General features: G+C 39.0%; 1 protein-coding gene across 4 annotated transcripts in view; it reads right to left on the reverse strand.

Moving 5' to 3' along the window:
- Positions 1-17713: 17713 nt before the first annotated feature.
- Positions 17714-21267, reverse strand: part of PMS1 (PMS1 homolog 1, mismatch repair system component) — a 110831-nt gene continuing 107277 nt past the window's right edge. For 3 of the 4 annotated variants that reach the window (XM_061432990.1, XM_061432999.1, XM_061433018.1), the window contains 2 exons: positions 18693-18853; positions 17714-18064 (listed from right to left, as the gene is read on the reverse strand). In XM_061432990.1, coding sequence (XP_061288974.1) covers positions 17900-18064; positions 18693-18853 — 326 coding nt within the window. In that variant the 3' untranslated portion in view covers positions 17714-17899. Of the gene's footprint in view, positions 18065-18692; positions 18854-21267 lie in introns of those variants that run through there. The other variant, XM_061433008.1, reaches the window with a different exon arrangement.

Raw genomic sequence — 21267 nt, forward strand, 5'->3', positions numbered from 1 at the left:
TATTATTAGGAAAAAGTTCAATTTTACAAAAAAAAAATATTTTATTGATAGAAGAACCTTGACATCTAGCAGATAAAATCATAAATATATACTCATTTTTGAGGGGTTAATTTCTAACAAGATGTGTATATAGTTGGAAGAATAAAAGAATTTGATGCATGTAATATTTTACTAGGACAATTAATAGCAACTGATTTTAGTGTTAAAACAGAAAATGTAGTGGTTTAGTTGCTAAGTCATGTCCGTTCCTTGCTAATCCATAGACTGTAGCCTGCCAGGCTCCTCTGTCCATGGGATTCTCCAGACAAGAATACTGTAGTGGGTTGCCATCTCCTTTTCCAGGGGATCTTCCCAACCCAGGGATCGAACCTGGACAATTTCCTACTGATTTCAATTTGCCATTTATTATTTTGAACTCTTACTAATATTGCCGTATTTGTAAGCCTTTCTTAAGTTTTCCTCCTGACTCCTGTTTCTTCCACAGATGTTATCCTCTTTGATTTCTTACATCAGTGTTTTATAGTTTTCTATATATAGGTCTTTTGTTTCTTTAGGTAGAGATATTCCTAAGTATTTTATTCTTTTCGTTGCAATGGTGAATGGAATTGTTTCCTTAATTTCTCTTTCTGTTTTCTCATTGTTGGTGTATGGAAATGCAAGGGATTTCTGTGTGTTAATTTTATATTCTGCAATTTTACTATATTCATTGATTAGCTCTAGTAATTTTCTGGTAGAGTCTTTAGGGTTTTCTATGTTAGAGGATCATGTCATCTGCAAACAGTGAGAGTTTTACTTCTTCTTTTCCAATCTGGATTCCTTTTATTTATTTTTCTGCTCTGATTGCTGTGGCCAAAACTTCCAAAATTATGTTGAATAGTAGTGGTGAGAGTGGGCACGCTTGTCTTGTTCCTGACTTTAGCAGAAATGCTTTCAATTTTTCACCATTGAGGATAATGTTTGCTGTGGATTTGTAAAAGACCTGATATAAAAAAACTACAGGACATTAATGAAAGAAATTGAAGACAATATAAATAAATAGAAAGATATTCCATGCTCAAGCGTTGGAAGAATTAACTGCTAAACTGTCCATACTACACAGAGCAATATAAAAAATTCAATGCAATCCCTATCAAAATTCATATTTAGTTTTCACAAAAATAGAACAAAGAATTCTAAACTTTTTATGGCACTGCAGAAGACCCTGAATAAACAAAGCAACCTTCAGAAAGAAAAAAACAAACAAACAAACAGGTGAAGGCATCATGTTACCTGTTTCAAACTATATTACAAAGACTAGTAATTAAAATTTATGGTGCGGGTGTGGAAACAGATACATAGATTAATGAAACAGAATAGTCCTGGAAATAAAGCTATATATATATATAGTTTATATATATATATATATATATATATATATATATATAACCTATTAATTCATGATGAAGAAGCCAAAAATATACAATGAGGAAAGAACAATCTGTTGAATAAATGGTATTGGAAAAATTGGGCAGTCCCATGTAAAAGAATGATAGTGGATCACTAACTTAAACCATACACAAAAATTAACTTGAAATGGATTAAACATTTGAACATAAGATGTGACATCGAGCCGACTGTGGCGTGGCATACAAACACAGCTGGTGCACAAAACCCCCACGGTTCAAAGGGCAGGGCTGGGCTGTTGACAGAGGGGAGGCACACAAACTTGGGCAGCGTACACAAACCTCCTGGCACAGCCCAGAGAACACATAACCCCCAGAGGGCAGGTGGTAAGACAAAACAAGTGCATATAAACCTGGCGACCATGCAAAGGGAGGCACGGGGAGCCGAAACAAGTCCACACAAGTCCCGCGATGCAGAGTGCCGCACCCAGGAAGCTGATACAAGTGCACACAAGCCCCCAGAGAGTCAAAACAAGTGCACACAAGCCCTGTGACACAGAGGGCGGGCCTCAGGAACTGAGACAAGTGATCACAAGCCGGGCGACTCAGAGGGTGAGCTCAGGGGGCTAAGGGAAGCCCGCACAAGTCTCGGTGACGCAGAAGGTACAAGAAAAGATCCACACAAGCCCCTACCTAGCAAGCTTCAGCCAGAAGCGCAGGGCAGGACAGGAGAACAGAAGCACCGTCAATGATCCCAGGGACAAGTAGGGGGCTGGCAGCACTGCAGATATGCTGAGAGGGTCACTTTGAAGGGGCTGCGGAAATAGACGCGCCAAACACTGCCAAAGCCAGAACACTGCCCAAAGGCATACCGAACCTAAAGACACTCCAAAACCTACTACTGGACACTACACTGCCCTTCGGAGAGAGGAGAACCAGCTCCATCAACCAGAACACAGGCACGAGCTCCCCCAACCAGGAAAATATCATAGGACACTAACGCAACCCCCTTCACAGGAGTAGACTCCACAACCAAGAACTACGACCTTGAGAGTCTTAAAAATTTTTTTCTTTTTAATTTTTTTGTCTCTAATAAATCACACTGTTGATTCCCGCAACATATCTCCACCTTCACATTAGCCTTTAGCAGTGCTGTGGAGTTTTCCTCTTTGTTTTTCTTGTTATAAAAATAAAAAAGTTCATTTTTAAGATTCTTTCTTTTTATAAATCACAGTTTATTCCCCAACATATTTCCACCTTCACATTAGCCTTTTGCAGTGCTGTGGAGTTTTGGTCTTTGTTTTCCTTGTTAAAAAAAATTCACTTAAATCTTTTTTCTTTTTTTCTTATAAATCACACGGTTTATTCCCTCTACATATTTCTACCTCCACATTAGCCTTTTGAGGTGCTGTGGAGTTTTCTTCTTTGTGTTTCTTGTCAAAAAAAAAAAGAAAGAAAGAAAAAGAAAAAATTAATTTTAAGATTTTTTTTCTTTTTTCTTGATGAGTTTTTGATATATTCAACTGCTTTTCCTATAGTTCTTTACTGGCTATTCCTGAATATATATAAATCTCTTTCACATATGTCTATTAATCTTTCAGTTCAGTTCAGTTCAGTTTCTCAGTTATGTCCAACTCTTTTCGACCCCACGGACTGCAGGACGCCAGGCTTCCCTGTCCATCACCAACTCCCGGAGCTTACTTAAACTCATGTCCATTCAGTCGGTGATTCCATCCAACCACCTCATCCTCTGTAATCCCCTTCTCCTCCTGTTTTTAAATATCTGTAAAATCATTCTTTATGAAACAATAAAGCCCCCTTAAGAAACTAATGTAAAGAGCAATATCTAGACAAATCATGGCATGAATCAAAAACAAAAGTTAACATTTAATAAAGAATATTAATCTATTTCTCACTCAGTTTGATCCCATGGATAGGTGACAGCATTTACTGGCAAGAATGGAAAATTCTAGTGATTATGTGGAAGAGCTGAAAATCAGATTTCCAAATTAATAGTATCCCCAATCTCGAAGGCATAATCATAAAATATGACTCAAATATGTTATTTAATACTAGACCATTTTAATGAAAATAAGACTTAGATATTACATGAGTAAGTTTATAATTAAAAAAAAAAACCTAGCCTACAGTATTATTTACATGAAAATTTCACATGCTTTTGCAACCTCTCATTTTCTGTAAGATCAACATGACATCTCAGTTATAAAACTCGTCAAGCTGGCATAAGGTAAACATTCTGTTTATCTATTTCTGCATGCATTATGCGTGCATGTTTAGTTGTGTCCAATTCTTTTGCAACCCCATGGACTGTAGCCTACCAGGCTTGTCTGTCCATGGAATTCTCCAGGTAAGAATAGTGGAGTAGGTTGCCATTTCCTCCTCCAGGGGATCTTCCCAACACTGGGATCAAACCCGCGTATTTTGTGTCTCATCTCCTGCATTGGCAGGTGGTTTCTTTACCACTTGCAGCGCCTCAAAACTTAGTGGTTTAACAGTTTATCTTTCAAGGTTTGGGCAGCTGATGAGCTCAGCTGGGCAGTCCTCCCTTGGGCACCTCAAATAATCAGATGGAAGCTGAGATCATAATCAATGAAAGGAGTCTCCACTCAACATCCAGCACCTGAGCTAGGATGACTGAACAATTGGGAATCAATTAGTCAAGCATCTCATTTTCAACATGGCCTCTTCACCTGGCAGGCTTGTACTTTTTCACATAATGGCAGACTCAAGGTAGGCTGACTTCTTAGGAGGTGACTGACTTCCCCAGAAGTTTCAAGAGAGCCGCAAGGAAAGCGGCAAGGCATCTGACTTCGCTTTGGGAGGCATATAGCCTCACTGCTGTTATAATCTAACTAATGGTAAAAGGAATCAAAAACTAGTGCAGAATCAAGGGAATGGAGGAGTAGATTCCACCTCTTAATGGGGAGATGGCTTGTGTGTATAAGAAGGGAAAGCTGATGGTAGTTATTTTGGAGTCAGCTACCTCAGTAGTGCTTCCTTGGTGGCTCAGACAGTAAAGAATCTACCTGCAATGCAAGAGACCCAGGGTCAATCCCTGGGTCAGGAAGATCCCCTAGAGAAGGGAATGGCAACCCACTCCAGTATTCTTCCCTAGAAAATTCCATGGACAGAGGAGCCTGGTTACAGTCCATGGGTTCACAAAGAACTGGACACGACTGAGTTACTAACACACACCCACCCACCTCAGTAATATTTTGAGAATACAGTTGACCCTTGAACAACACAAGTTTGAATTATGCAGATACACTTATTTGTGACTTTTCTTCAATAAGCATACAGCCAGATGTTAGTATTAGCAGGTTCCACGTCTGAGGAAACAGAGGGCCCACTATGGACCTGAGCATTCATGGATTCTGATATTCCCCTCAGACCCCAACCTGCACGGATACCAAAGGTCAACTTGTATATATATCCTACTTCTTTATAAAGAGTGATGTCACAAAAGAAAACCTAAATTTGACTTCCTAACAAAAGTGGAGAGCCATAAACACATTCATAATTCTGACTGACTTTCAGCATATTCAGATTAACAATTTATGTGCAGTCTATTTCAAGAATCTATCATTTGGCCAAAAATTATGTGCACTCTTGTTAACTCAAATATAGTTCCTGAACCAGCAGCACCTGTCAGAAATGCAGAATATTAGACCCTATTCCAGATCTACTAAATCAGACATGTATTTTAACAAGATGCCTAGGAGATTCATATGCACATTAAAATTTGAGAAGTGCTGACTTAAGCTATACTGATATATAGCTATCACTTGGTATCCATGAAAGATTGGCTCCAGAATTCCACACAGATCCCAAAATCTAAGAAGATGCTCAAGTCTTTCACATAAAATGGCATGGTATTTGCATATAACCTAAACAGACTTTTCTGTATATTTTAACTCATCTCTAGATTACTTACAAAATATACTACCATGCAAATACTTTGCACATAGTTGTAAATATAATGTAAATACTATGTAAATAGTTGCTCAGTAATGTCCAACTCTTTGCGACCCCACAGACTGAAGCCCACCAGGTTCATCTGTCCATGGAATTCCCCAGACAAGAATATGGAGTGGGTAGCCATTCCCTTCTCCAGGGGATCTTCCCAACCCAGAAACTGAACACATGTCCCCTACATCTCCTGTATTGCAGGCAGAATTTTTTACCATCTGAACCACCAGGGGAGCTGGTGTATGGTAAATTGTTGGTATATGGTAAATTCAAGTTTTGCTCCTGAATATTTTTGATGCGTGGTCAGTTGAATGTGGAGATGTACAACCCACAGATACCGACAACTGACCTACTAGAATACACAGAGTATCCTCAAACTTGTCAATTGAAGAAACCTAGAAAAAATGAAGTATTCGTCTTCAACTCTGGGGGCAGAGAAGGATGGTATATTTTATTTGAGTTTTAAATGGGAAAAGTAGTTAAAACTTGATTTCTCCTATAGAACCTTTGAAAAGTTGGAAACCTCATGTGTGGAGGTTTGTGCTTTAATCTTGTTTTTATCTGGGACATCAAGGATCATCACTATGTATGAAGGGAAAAGTTTGATTTAGGAGTTTTTTTATATGACTAGGGAAGCTAAGAACAAAAGACAAAAAAGAGTGCAAAAAACTTGGAAATAGGTAGTAAATATGTTATATACATTTAGTTATTAAGATGGAAAAAATTTCACTATTATTATTAGCAAAATATTTAAAATATGTTTTTAGGCAGGTTAACATCATTGTCTTGTCATAGATAAAATGAAAGCACATTTAGGAAAAAACTGTCCTTTTAAAATAAATAAAATTAACTTTGAAAACATACCATTTCCTTCCCAAAATATGTTACGTCCATTCAAGTCCATTTCTTGCCAGTTTCTTCTTAATTCATCATTCATTTCTATGATCTAAATTGCAAAATAATTAAAATGCCTATGAGAAACTTCATAAAAATCCAGTAAGTTCAACATTCAAATAAGTTCAAGGTAATTTGAAATTTGCCAGTCTTTATCTGTTAAGTATCTGGATGCAGATGTTATCTAGAAAATTATATTTAAGTCCTTTATAGATAAAACTATTTTAGGAATAGTGAACACTTTAGTTTTTTTCCAAATGGCATCATATACAAGTCTAGATTAAAATTTAAGCACCAGATATACCAATTTTTAAAAAAGATACTCAACACTTTGAATAGTTCAGTTCAGTTGCTCAGTCGTATCCAACTCTTTGCCACCTGAGGGACCACAGCACACCAGGGCTCCCTGTCCATCACCGACTCCCAGAGTTTATTCAAACCCATGTCCATTGAGTCGGTGATGCCATCCAACCATCTCATCCTCTGTCATCCCCTTTTTCCTCCTGCCTTCAATCTTTTCCAGAATGAGGATCTTTTCCAATGAGTCAGCTCTTCCCACCAGGTGGCCAAAGTATTGATGTTTCAGCTACAACATCAGTCCTTCCAATGAACACCCAAGACCGATCTCCATCAGGATGGACTGGTTGGATCTCCTTGCAGTTTAAGGGACTCTCAAGACTCTTCTCCAACACCACAGTTCAAACGCATCAATTCTCTGGCACTCAGCTTTCTTTATAGTCCAACTCTCACATCCATATGTGACTACTGGAAGAACCATAGCCTTTACTAGATGGACCTTTGTTGGCAAAGTAATGTCTCTGCTTTTTAATACACTGTCTAGGTTGGTCATAACTTTCCTTCCAAGGAGTAAGCGTCTTTTAATTTCATGGCTGCAATCACCATCTGCACTGATTTTGGAGCCCAGAAAAATAAAGTCAGCCACTGTTTCCACTATTTCCCCATCTATTTCCCATAAAGTGATGGGACTGGATGCCATGATCTTCGTTTTCTGAATGGTGAGCTTTAAGCCAACTTTCTCACTCACTCTCCTCTTTTACTTTCATCAAGAGGCTCTTTAGTTCTTCACTTTCTGGCATAAGGGTGGTGGCATCTGCATATCTCAGGTTATTGATATTTATCCCAGCAATCTTGATTCCAGCTTGTGCTTCCTCCAGCCCAGTGTTACTCATGAGGTACTCTGCATATAAATTAAATAAGCAGGGTGACAATATACAGCCTTGACATACTTCTTCTCCTATTTGGAACAAGTCTATTGTTCCATGTCCAATTCTAACTTGCTTCCTGAACTGCATACAGGTTTCTCAAGAGGCAGGTCAGGTGGTCTGGTATTCCCATCTCTTTCAGAATTTTCCACAGTTTGTTGTGATCCACACAGTCAAAGGCTTTGGCATACTCAATAAAGCAGAAATAGATGTTTTTCTGGAACTCTCTTGCTTTTTTTGATGATCCAGTCGATGTTGGCAATTTGATCTCTGGTTCCTCTGCCTTTTCTAAATCCAGCTTGAACATCTGGAAGTTCATGGTTCACATACTGTTGAAGCCTGGCTTGGAGAATTTTGAGCATTACTTTACTAGTGTGTGAGATGAGTGCAATTTTATGGTAGTTTGAACATTCTTTGGCATTGTCTTTCTTTGGGATTGGAATGAAAACTGACCCTTTCCAGTCCTGGGGCCACTACTGAGTTTTCCAAATTTGCTGGCATATTGAGTTCAACACTTTCACAGCATCATCTTTTAGGATTTGAAACAGCTCAGCTGAAATTCTGTCACCCTCACTAGCTTTGTTCATAGTGATGCTTCTTAAGGCCCACTTGACTTCGCATTCCAGGATGTCAGGCTCTAGGTGAATGATCATACCATCGTGATTATCTGGGTCTTGAAGATCTTTTTGTATAGTTCTTCTGTGTATTCTTGCCATCTTTTCTTAATATCTTCTGCTTCTGTTAGGTCCATACCATTTCTGCCCTTTATTGAGCCCATCTTTGCATGAAATGTTCCCTTGATATCTCTAATTTTCTTGAAGAGATCTCTAGTCTTTCCCATTCTGTTGTTTTCCTCTATTTCTTTGTATTGATCACTGAGGAAGGCTTTCTTTTCTCTCCGTTCTATTCTTTGGAGCTCTGCATTCAAATGGGTATATCTTTCCTTTTCTCCTTTGCTTTTCACTTCTCTTTTTTTCACAGCTATTTGTAAGGCCTCCTCAGACAGCCATTTTGCTTTTTTGCATTTCTTTTTCTTGGGGATGGTATTTGTCCCTGTCTCCTGTACAATGTCACGACCTCCATCCATAGTTCATCAAGCACTCTGTCTATCAGATCTAACCCTTTGAATCTATTTCTGACTTCTGTATAATCGTAATGGATTTGATTTAGGTCACACCTGAATGGTCTAGTGGTTTTGCCTACTTTCTTCAATTTAAGTCTGAATTTGGCAATAAGCACTTCATGATCTGAGCCATAGTCAGCTTCCGCTCTTGTTTTTGCTGACTGTATAGAGCTTCTCCATCTTCGGCTGCAAAGAATATAACCAATCTGATTTTGGTATTGACCATATGGGGATGTTCATGTATAGAGTCTTCTCTTGTGTTGTTGGAAGAGGGTGTTTGCTATCACCAGTGTGTTCTCTTGGCAAAACTCTATAGGCCTTTGCCCTGCTTCATTCTGTACTCCAAGGCCAAATTTACCTGTTAGTCCCAGTGTTTCTTGACTTCCTACTCTTGCATTCCAGACCCCTATAATGAAAAGGATATCTTTTTTGGGTGTTCATTCTAGAAGGTCTTGTAGGTCTTCAAAGAACCATTCAACTTCAGCTTTTTCAGCGTTACTGGTCGAGGCATAGACTTGGATTACCGTGATACTGAATGGTTTGCCCTGTAAATGAACAGAGATCATTCTGTCGTTTTTGAGATTGCACCCAAGTACTGCATTTCGGACTCTCTTGTTGACTATGATGGCTACTCCATTTCTTCTAAGGGATTCTTGCCCACAATGGTAGATAAAATGGTCATCTAGTTAAATTAACCCATCCAGTCCATTTTAGTTTGCTGATTCCTAAAGATGTCAAGGTTCAGTCTTTCCATCTCCTGTTTGACCACTTCCAATTTGCCTTGATTTATGGACCTAACATTCAGGTTCCTCTGCAATATTGCTCTTTACAGCATCAGACCTTGCTTCCATCACCAGTCACATCCACAACTGGGTGTTGTTTTTGCTTTGGCTCCATCTCTTCATTCTTTCTGGAGTTATTTCTCAACTGATCTCCTGTAGCATATTGGCCACCTACCAACCTGGGGAGTTTATCTTTCAGTGTTCTATCTTTTTGCCTTTTCATACTGTTCATGGGGTTATATTTATGATTTTCAGTGATTGTATTTGTTATGTAAAATGTTATACTGTATACAGTGTCTCCATATATACCACCTGTAATTTTCAAAGAAAATTACAGAAATTTTCAAATTTCATTAATTTTAAAATTAAGATGTTTGTGTTGGGAGGTACAAATTGTGATACCTGAAATTCTACCTGTACCTGGGACTTTTTTCCTAGCACTGTCTTGTTTCCAACAACTCAAATACTGGAGTCTTTCCCATTATTCCCTTTAAAAATTTGGGGGCCCTCTCTGGGACCCATTTCTGGGAGTAATTCTTTTTAATTTATGGATAATTGAGGAAAGAGAAGTTCATAGAGATATATATATAATGACAAAATTTGCATCATACATTTGTACCAGACCTAAGCTAAATTTTGGGATCATTTTCCAGCTTACAGTATATTGTAAAAGGCCCTACATGCTCAATTGCTGTTGTGTCTGACTCTTTGTGACCCCACAGACTGTAGCCCACTAGGCTCCTCTGTCCATGGAATTTTTCAGGCACGAATTCTGGAGTGGGTTGCCATTTCCTTCTCCAAGGCATCTTCCCTACATAAGGATTGAATTTGCATCTCTTGCGCTTCCTGCATTGGCAGTGGGAATCTTCACCACTGGGGCACTTGGAAAGCCAAAGAGGTCCTGCAACGGCTTCTTAAAAGAATAAATTCATTTTGCATTTTCCTTCCAGTACTTTATATTGGATTAAGTTAGTAGTTAGGACAAGTGCTTACCACCAATTTGCTATATACATTATGTACTTACTTTATATGATCTCATTAATCTTCTCTTCAGATTTAGGATTGTAGACTCCTATCAATTGAGACTCCAATCCCAGAGCTCATGTTCTTTACCATTTTCATACTGTTTTGACGTGAGAAACAGGTCCTACTCATTAAGGTCAAGGTAAGTATTTGAGAGGGGCTCCCCTGGTGGCTCAGATGGCATACAATACACCTAGAATGCAGGGCACCTGGGTTCAATCCCTGGGTTGGGAAGATCCCCTGGAGAAGGGAACGGCTACCTACTCCATTATTCTTGCCTGGAGTTCATGGTCAGAAGAGCCTGGTGAGCTACAGTCCATGGGGTCGCAAAGAGATGGACACAACATAGTGACTAAACAACAAAGTATTTGGGGAAAGAAGTAATTACAAAACAGCCTTTGTCGCCTCTCTAAGGAGTGCTAGATTAACTGAGAGGCGGTTGTGAAATCCAGAGGGCAGGATAGCTGTGGGAGGGGTGTTCTGTTGAGGCCCCGCCTCCCAGCTCATGGGGAGGGCGTGGAAGCCCCGCCCCCACGCGCGGCCCCCTCATCCCCACAGGAAGCTGCACCCCGCGCAGCTGCCAACCTCGGGACAGAATGGCTGCAGCGGGCGGTGGCCACGGCGAAGCCCTGCTCCCAGAATGGAGGTGACGGCCGCTGCAGTTTGAGAAGCTGGAGATTAAGGGAGAGGCGAGGAGATCAGGAAGGAAAGGAAAGCCTCACCCCCAACTGCCCGTTTTTATCAGTAGGTTACAGCTTGGCAAGGAAGAGGGAGTACTCCTAAGGTGTAAGTCTCCCAAGAGGCTCCTAAGGCCCAAGGGTTTTGCTTGGAATCCCAGTCTGGGCTTTAGCACTAGGGTGACGTGGAAGTCACGCAGAGATGAAGCCTGAAGGCCGCTTTGGATAGATCTTTCTCCTTGTGGGTAGCCATGTGTGATCCATTAATGTCTATAAGGTCTCAAACTGTAAACCTACTAGAAAATGTTAGACCTGAATTCAGTGATCTTAGCCAGATTTAATGGCTTCAGGTTGCAGGAATTGCCATCTATTCCACTGCAGCCTATATTTCTTAACTAAGAATGTAAATATGATCTATTTATTGAAGTTGGAGATGGAGTTTGACTCACTAGTATAAAAACCAAAGTTGCTGAGATTAAAAAATACCAGTAATGATATTAAGGTATTTAGATGAACTAGACATATTCTTGAAATTAATTCTAGATTAATTTTGGCAAACCAGTGTTTATGGATTCATAGTTGCTAAAAAGAATCTTTGAAATGGTGATAATCCGACCAATTTTACAGGTGAGAAAATAGAACCCAGAATAATTAACTCTGAGTTGCCTGAGTGGCCACAACTTTTCTAGTACTTTACTAGTTTTACTTCAAATGTTGATATTACCATAAACAAAAAAAGAAGAGTTTAAATACTGAGAGGAAAAAATCACATATTTTACTGCAAAGCCGAATAAAAGGTGACTCAAGATATCGATTACTTCTCTTCATGGACATGAATAATTAAGAGTGACCTGTTAATTTATTCTCCATTTTTTGGGTGATATCACCTTTAACATTTTTAATCATCAAAATCTTCATTGTTTCTTGTAATACTAACAACACAGTACTGAGCTCTCTCCACTTCTGCCTTAAAATTGTTTTCTCTGCTTGCTTATATTTTTAATCACACTTTTTACCCTTAAGCCACTGTAAATTAATGTAAAATTCCTTTTACTAGTTGTAAAAGTTCTGTTTCAGTGGTTATCAACTTTGAGCCACATTACGAGAGCCACAGCCATATCCTATATCAAAGTTCTAACAATCTCACGTCCATTTCTTTTAGCCCATACTTTTTCATCTCTGCAATGAAGATGCTGAACTTGACTCTGAAGTACACAGTTATTTCTAACACGCTAATTTTTCCCCTTATTTATCATGAATATTCATTAGCAGGACAAGGGATTTCAGTTAGTTTTCAGTTAATATGGCCAGTATTACAATTGACCATATTTAACTGCTTCTGAAGAGGTCCATTTTTTCCATAAAATCTTTTAAACTAATCAGTGGAGGAGTGGGGAGTAGATTTCTTCCACCCTACTGAAATTGGACTCAGAATCACTTTAACTCTCCCATTTCTCCTTTTGTTACATATTTGTCTCTATGTTTATTCAGTGACATTACTGTCACAGTCAGTGCTGAACACATTACAGACAAAAGACACTCCTTGCCTTCCAGATGAGAAATATTATTGCAGTGTAGTATCATTGTTACGGGGTTATGTAGCATGTACTACCCAGGTGGTGCAGTAGTAAAGAATCCACCTGCCAGTGCAGGAGACTTAAGAGATGGGTGTTCGATTCCTGGGTCAGGAAGATTCTCTGGAGTAGGAAATGGCATCCCACTCCAATATTCTTGCCTGGAGAATCTCATGGACAGAGAAGCCTGGTGGGCTACAGTCGATGGGCTCCCAAGGAGTCAGACATGACTGAGAACACACACAGCATATACTATGAAGTGTAGAGGGGCACCTACTCCCTTGGAGAAACCTGTGGAAGAAACTAGCAAGCAGTTAAGGAATTATCCAGGAGGAGAAAAATAAATGTATTTCAAGCAGGAGGAATAGTATGTGCCAATGTATTGCTTAGTGCAAGAAATCCTACATCGCTGGTTCTTGATAAATGGAGATTGGATAAGAATGATAGGCCATACCTTCATCCTAAAGGATCTCCTAGGCCTCTAAGACGGAGAAGGCAATGGCACCCTATTCCAGTACTCTTGCCTGGAAAATCCCATGGATGGAGGAGCCTGGTGGGCTACAGTCCATGGGGTCGCTAAGAGTCGGACACTACTGAGCTACTTCACTTTCACTTTTCACTCTCATGAATTGGAGAAGGAAATGGCAACCCACTCGAGTGTTCTTGCCTGGAGAATCCCAGGGACAGGGGAGCCTGGTGGGCTGCCGTCTATGGGGTCACTAAGAGTTGGACACAACTGACGCAACTTAGCAGCAGCAGGCTTCTAAGGATTTGGTAGATTTTATCCCAAGGATGTGGTAAGCTAATAAAGGTTTTAAGCAGGGAGGCACACATTAAGATTCAGAGAATACTTTAGCCAAGTTAAAAGCTGGCTGCTTGAGAATTCAGACAGTGCATTTGATCCAGACAAATGAGATATAGGCTCTGCAGTAACAAATAGAGACCAAGTTCACTTGACAGTTATTGAGGCCTTCATTGCCTTGTGAGGATCTTTGGTTTAGATTCTCTGGGATGAGACCATAATAGAATTAGAGAGAGGTCTCACATTTGGCTAGTTTGTGGTGATAACAGATTACTGGAAGAATGGAGAGTCATTTATCTTTCTTGTCTACACAAGCAGTATGATTTCAGCTAATATTTCTGTATCCCTAATTCAAAGTGATCTCCGTTCATTTCCAAGGCAAACCATTCAGTATCACGGTAATCCAAGTCTGTGTCCCAATCAGTAATGCTGAAGAAGCTGAAGTTGAATGGTTCTATGAAAACCTACAAGACCTACTAGAACTAACACCCAAAAAAGATGTCCTTTTCATTATAGGGGACTGGAATGCAAAAGTAGGAAGTCAGAAACACTGGGTATAACAGGCAAATTTGTCCTTGGAATACAGAATGAAGCAGGGCAAAGGCTAACAGAGTTTTGCCAAGAGAACACACTGGTCATAGCAAACACCCTCTTCCAACAACACAAGAGAAGGCTCTATACATGGACACCACCAGATGGTCAACACCGAAATCAGATTGATTATATTCTTTGTAGCCAAAGATGGAGAAGCTCTATACAGTCCGCAAAAACAAGAGTGGGAGCTGACTGTGGCTCAGATCATGAAGTGCTTATTGCCAAATTCAGACTTAAATTGAAGAAAGTAGGCAAAACCACTAGACCATTCAGGTGTGACCTAAATCAAATCCCTTACGATTATACAGTGGAAGTCAGAAATAAATTCAAGGGATTAGATCTGATAGACTGCCTGATTAACTATGGACGAAGGTTTGTGACATTGTACAGGAGACAAGGATAAAGACCATCCCCAAGAAAAACAAATGCAAAAAAGCAAAATGGCTGTCTGAGGAGGCCTTACAAATAGCTGTGAAGAGAAGCAAAAAGGAAAGATATACCCATTTGAATGCAGAGTTCCAAAGAATAGCAGGAAGATATGAAAGCCTTCCTCAGTGATCAATGCAAAGAAATAGAGGAAAACAAGAGAATGGGAAAGACTAGAGATCTCTTCAAGAAAATCAGAGATATCAAGGGAACATCTCATGCAAAGATGGGCTCAATAAAGAGCAGAAATGGTATGGACCTAACAGAAGCAGAAGATATTAACAAGAGGTGGCAAGAATACTGAAGAACTGTACAAAAAGATGTTCATGACCCAGATAATCACGATGGTGTGATCACTCACCTAGAGCCAGACATCCTGGAATGCAAAGTCAAGTGGGCCTTAGGAAGCATCACTACAAACAAAGCTAGTGGAGGTGATGGAATTCCAGTTGAGCTGTTTCAAATCCTGAAAGATGATGCTGTGAAAGTGCTACACTCAATATGCCAGCAAACCTGGAAAACTCAGCAGTGGCCCCAGGACTGGAAAGGGTCAGTTTTCATTCCAATCCCAAAGAAAGGCAATGCCAAAGAATGCTCAAACTACCACACAATTGCACTCATCTCACACACTAGTAATGCTCAAAATTCTCTAAGCCAGGCTTCAACAGTACGTGAACTGTGAACTTCCAGATGTTCAAGCTGGATTTAGAAAAGGCAGAGGAACCAGAGATCAAATTGCCAACGTCCACTGGATCAAAAAAGCAAGAGAGCTCCAGAAAAACATCTATTTCTGCTTTATTGACTATGCCAAAGCCTTTGACTGTGTGGATCACAACAAACTGTGGAAAATTCTGAAAGAGATGGGAATACCAGATCACCTGACCTGCCTCTTGAGAAATGTGGATGCAGGTCAGGAAGCAAGTTAGAACTGGACATGGAACAACAGACTGGTTCCAAATAGGAAAAGGAGTTCGTCAAGGCTGTATATTGTCACCCTGCTTATTTAATTCATATGCAGAGTACATCATGAGAAACTCTGGGCTGGAGGAAGCACAAGCTGGAATCAAGATTGCAGTGAGAAATATCAATAACCTCAGAGATGCAGATGACACCAGCCTTAGGGCAGAAAGTGAAGAACTAAAAAGCCTCTTGATGAAAGTGAGAGTGAGAAAGTTGGCTTAAAGCTCAACATTCAGAAAACTAAGATCATGGCATCTGGTCCCATCACTTCATGGGAAATAGATGGGGAAACAGTGGAAACAGTGGCTGACTTTATTTTTCTGGGCTCCAAAATCAGTGCAGATGGTGATTGCAGAAATGAAATTAAAAGATGCTTACTCCTTGGAAGGAAAGTTATGACCAACCTAGACAGCGTATTAAAAAGCAGACATTACTTTGTCAACAAAGGTCCATCTAGTCAAGGCTATGTTTCTTCCAGTAGTCACGTATGGATGTGAGAGTTGGACTATAAAGAAAGCTGAGTGCCAAAGAATTGATGCTTTTGAACTGAGGTGCTGGAAAAGACTCTTGAAAGTCCCTTGAACTGCAAGGAGATCCAACCAGTCTATCCTAAAGGAAATCAGTCCTGAATATTCATTTGAAGGACTGATGTTGAAGCTGAAACTCCAATACTTTGGCCACCTGATGTGAAGAGCTGACTCTCCTGAAAAGACCCTGATGCTGGGAACAATTAAAGGCACGAAAAGAAGGGGACGACAAAGGATGAGATGGTTGGATGGCATCACCGACTCAATGGACAGGAGTTTGATTAAACTCTGGGAGCTGGTGATGGACAGGGAGGCCTGGCGTGCTGCAGTCCATGGTGTACAAAGAGTTGGACCTGACTGAGGGACTGAACTGAACTGTGGGATCTGGTTTTCAAAGAACACATGCGCTATAAAAACTCAAATCTAAATTTTGTTAAAAATCTGTTTCTTACCATGTTCTGACAAATTTTGATCCCACAGCCCAACAATTTCCATATAAGAAACAGCAACTTCTCATCTTACTCTTACCTGGAAAATCCCGTCTGTTACCCCCAAATAGAGGCAAATAACAGGATTTTGGAGTTATGTTTTATCTTCTTTTCTCTAAATTGTATTTCCTTACTTTTTCCCCACCCTGTTACTTTCCCTCTTTTCCTTTACACAGGATGGATAACTTCTGTCAGATATGCCAGGTGAATGTTTTATTTTTCCCTGAATAGCATGGAACCCAGTGTAATAGTTCAGGCTGCCATAGCAAAGTACTATAGACTCGGCTTAAAAAGCACACAGGCATTTTCTCATAGTTCTAGAGGCTAGAAGTCTAAGGTCAAGGTACTGACATGATTGGTTTCTGGTAAGAGCTCTACTCCTAGATTAGAGAGGGCCACTTTTCCTCTCTGTCCAGCAGCTGGAATAGGAATTGAGATGTTGGTGAAAGGGTAACAGAGAATAAGCAAACTCTGTGGTATCTCTTCTTAAAAGGGCACTAATCCCACCAGGAGTGCCCCAGCCCCTCTCTCACTAAACCTAACTTCCTCTTTAAAAGGTTCATCTGCAAATGCCATCTCACTGGGGGTCAGGGCTTCAACTGGAAAATTTGGAGGATACAATTTAGTCCATGTTGTTGATGTTCAGTCATCCCGTCATGACTCTTTGGACTGCAGCACACCAGGCCTCCCTGTCCCTCACCATCTCCCGAAGTTTGCCCAAGTCCATGTCCACTGCATCAGTGACAGCATCCAGGCATCTCATCCTCTGATGCGCTCTTCTCCTTCTGCCCTCAATCCTTCCCAGCATCAGGGACTTTTCCAATGAGTCAGCCCTTTGAATCAGATGACCAAAGTAATCATCTGATGAGAACAGCTGACTCACTGGACTGAGTAAATCAACCACCCAAGAACAGTTAAGTATTTTTCAATTTAGAGTTTATAACCAATAGTAATTATGCTATTATTATTAATAGCAGTACTCTTACCTGGAAAATCCCATGGATGGAGGAGCCTGGTAGGCTGCAGTCCATGGGGTCGCTAAGAGTCAGATACGACTGAGCGACTTCACTTTCATGCATTGGAGAAGGAAATGGCAACCCACTCCAGTGTTCTTGCCTGGAGAATCCCAGGGACGGGGGAGCCTGGTGGGCTGCCGTCTATGGGGTCGCACAGAGTCGGACACGACTGAAGTGACTTAGCAGCAACTTAGCAGTTATTATGAAGGTTGGTTCTTGAGAATAAAATGAATTAATAGTCTATATTAGTTTATTAATTTTTTATAATTTTGAAAAAATTTTCAATATACAAACAGGTCAGTGATTCCTTATTTACAAAACAACCATTTAACTCATGATAGTACACAGATAGTTTAAACCTGATTCATTATTTTATGACCATATTGACTTCAATAGTAACAAATTTTCTGAAACATAATTATGTAGCTTCTGGAAGATGGGTTAAATGATGAAAAAATGGGCGACCATGAACACACCGTGTAATTTCATTTCTAAACTGGTGCTTCATTCTGTAGATAATATCTTGCATGTCCTGTTTTGATAAGTACATGGGTAATTGTCTAGACAGACGTACTGCTTCTCCCTGTGGAGAGAAAGCCATACATTTTACTGTGATATACCTGAAGCAGAAAACAGGTTTTTACTGGCAAATAGGAAGACAGAAAATTGATTATATTCTTTAATTATTCACTCACTCAACAAATATTTACTAAACAACAATTATGTGCTAGTCACTGTTGTAGGTTCTACAAATACAGCAGAGAATAAGAAAAGCAACATCCATGCTCTTCTGAAACTGACATTCTAGTGCAGAGAAGCAGAGAGATAAAAAGATAACCTAGACAACCTAGAGGGGTGGAATGGGGTGGGAAATGGGAGGGAGGCTCATGAGGGAGGGAGTATATGTATACCTATGACTCATTCATGTTGATGTATGGCAGAAACCAATACAACATTGTAAAGCAATTATTCTCCAATTAAAAATAAATAAATTCTTTAAAAGACAAAATTTCAGCAAGTAACTGTACAAAATTAAACTGAGTAATGTGATAAACAGAGTATGGTTAGGGAAAGTTTCCTCCAGGTGACACTGAAGCAGCTTTTCCTCTTGTGAACAGATAACAAATCTAGAATTTCAAAATCACTTACTATTTTATTAAGAGTTAAATACCTTAAAATCTAGCCAATCTACATAAGCTAATAATACATACCTCTAAATAACTTATCACTTTTCGAGGTCTACATTCGTAAACTTCCTTTGCATTTTTGTTTAATATAGCATTAAGGATTTCTTTTAAATCCATTACTCCATAGAATGGAAGGCAATTGGCCATTCCTTCTATTTCCAAGGAGTTTTCAGAAATGGAAACTCCTAAAAGAAAAGAAAAAAAAAAAAACACATATAGTTAAATTTTGTTTTAACGGTATTCCAGAAAATGTCTAAGAAAAACAAAATCACTGTTAAAATATTTGGTGAACATTAGAATCTAATATTGTCGGAAAAAGTTTTGTTCCCTAGTTGAAGAACAAATAATAACTTCCCACAGGATTGCACATTCACATTAAGTCATAAGTGCTCAAAGAAACCATATGTACTTTATATCATTTAATCTCAGATATTATTGTTCTGTTCCCTACATTTGTTTAGAACATTTCTTACTTTGGAGAGAAAATGGAGTCCCATGATATTTATTAAAATAAAACTGATTTAAATGTTTTAACAACTGTTGCTATTCAGATTCTATCCTACTGGTTTAATATCTAAAAGCCTGAATTATTCTGAAGATTAATTCTTACAAGTTATTATAAAAATATAGTAAGTTATTTTTTGCCAGCTTTATTTAGATATGTTTGACATATAACACTGTGTAAATTTAAGGTGCACAAAGTGTTGGTAAATACACAGATAAGCTATAAAATGATTACCACTATAGTAACATTAATATATTAGCAGTTTGAGGAAATGAAATACTAATGTTTAGTTTTTAGAATAATGTTTAAATCCGACATATCTATTATTTGAACTTCCCAAGCATCAAATTTAGCTTTAGAACACATTTTATGATTTTTTAGAAAATAGCAAAGATTTGGGTTTTTTGGCTCTATCTGTGCAACAGTATTCTTAATATTGCAGACCACAAAATGTTACCTATAAGTAAAGAAAAAGAGATAGTCCAATGTTGGATAAGCCATCAAAGGGAAAATTTTAAAAGAGGAGTGATGTAGCTTGAAGAGTTTCAGGTCCTGAGATGAACCCATTCCTAACCTGCCATTTACAGACTAGTTCCTTGACCTGAATGGCAGATACACTGGTGGTATAATAAACAGAGCAGGCATCCTAATGTTCCTCCCAGGAAATAACTGGAGAACAATATAAGAAGATACATAATCAAGTGTTCAGGGATAAAATAGAGTTCAGTAAAGGGAGACAAAATGAGAGTCTGAGCAACCAACCGAACTTAAATGGGACTTGAAACAGGGATTAGATAGGCAAAGAGGAAGTAGCAGAATATTCCAGTAAACATCTTTTTATACATATATATACAGATAGTAAAATTTATCAGTCAAGAGACTTTTCATTATTGCTAGTTCTATATTATTTGCAGTATGAATAGACTGAAACATTTAATACTGACTACATGAATGCAGGAACATTTTGTGGATATGGGTAAAAATTGCTGTGTGTGCTTAGCCGCTCAGTTGTGTCTGACTTTTTGCAACCCCATGGACTGTAGCACACCAGGCTCTTCTGTCCATGGGGATTCTCCAGGCAAGAATACTGGAGTGGGTTGCCATGCCCTCCTCCAGGGGATCTTCCCAACCTCAGGACTGAACCCAGCTCCTGCATTGCCCATGGATTCTTTACCATCTTGAGTCACCAGAGAAGCCTGGGTAAAAAGTATATGGGAACAAATGAGGAAATTGAACAATATGTTAATCTCTGTTTGCAGAATATAGATAAGGAAAACTTAAGAGACATTTAAAATAATGTTCAAGAAGTTTTCATAAATTCTGTGAAATGCTTCCCCATCTTCTGAAAATACTTTAATAAGTGATCTGACAAGCCTGCAGTTCCCCAAATGGGTAATTCTTACTGATACAGAACAAAAGCTATTCTCATTAACAATCATATTTCTTTAAGGTCACATTAAGAATCCTTTTCCTTAAAGCCAAATGTATTATTCCTCTCTTTCAAGTACTATTATCCAAAGATGTTTTCTGGCAACTGGCGAACTGCTGATCAAAAGTTAGTCCAATACAGTAAAACTCACTAAAAGACGAGAAATAGTCTTTTTTTAAAAATGACAAAGAATAATGAAGGAAAAAACAGCTAAAAAAAATGAAGAAAGGAAACATGAATATTTTTACCTTGATCTGTTACAGAGAAGAGAAACATGCTGATGATAATCTGAGTAAATTCCACTCAAAACAAGTCAGCTTGCAGATGACTAGCTTATTCATTTTTATATTTTGGTGCCATGCAAAGTACCCTGCATTTATAGGACTTTTAAAAACACTATCTACAAGTTAAATGCGTCCATGAAACAGAAACTTATTGGGTAACTCAAAAACAAACATGCTCCTGAAACAGACAGGCTAATTATCCTAACTTAAACAAAAATTGTTGTGATAACATCTTTCATGAAAAAAAAAAAAAAGTACTTGCCACCAATACCACAAAGTTATTTAGGAAAATAGACTAAGAAAAAAATATCTGCTACACACATACATGAACTCCTTGATTCATCAGATCAGATCAGATCAGATGAGTCGCTCAGTCGTGTC

Source organism: Bos javanicus, chromosome 2 (genome assembly GCF_032452875.1).
Source record: "Bos javanicus breed banteng chromosome 2, ARS-OSU_banteng_1.0, whole genome shotgun sequence".
Taxonomy (NCBI): Eukaryota; Metazoa; Chordata; class Mammalia; order Artiodactyla; family Bovidae; genus Bos; species Bos javanicus.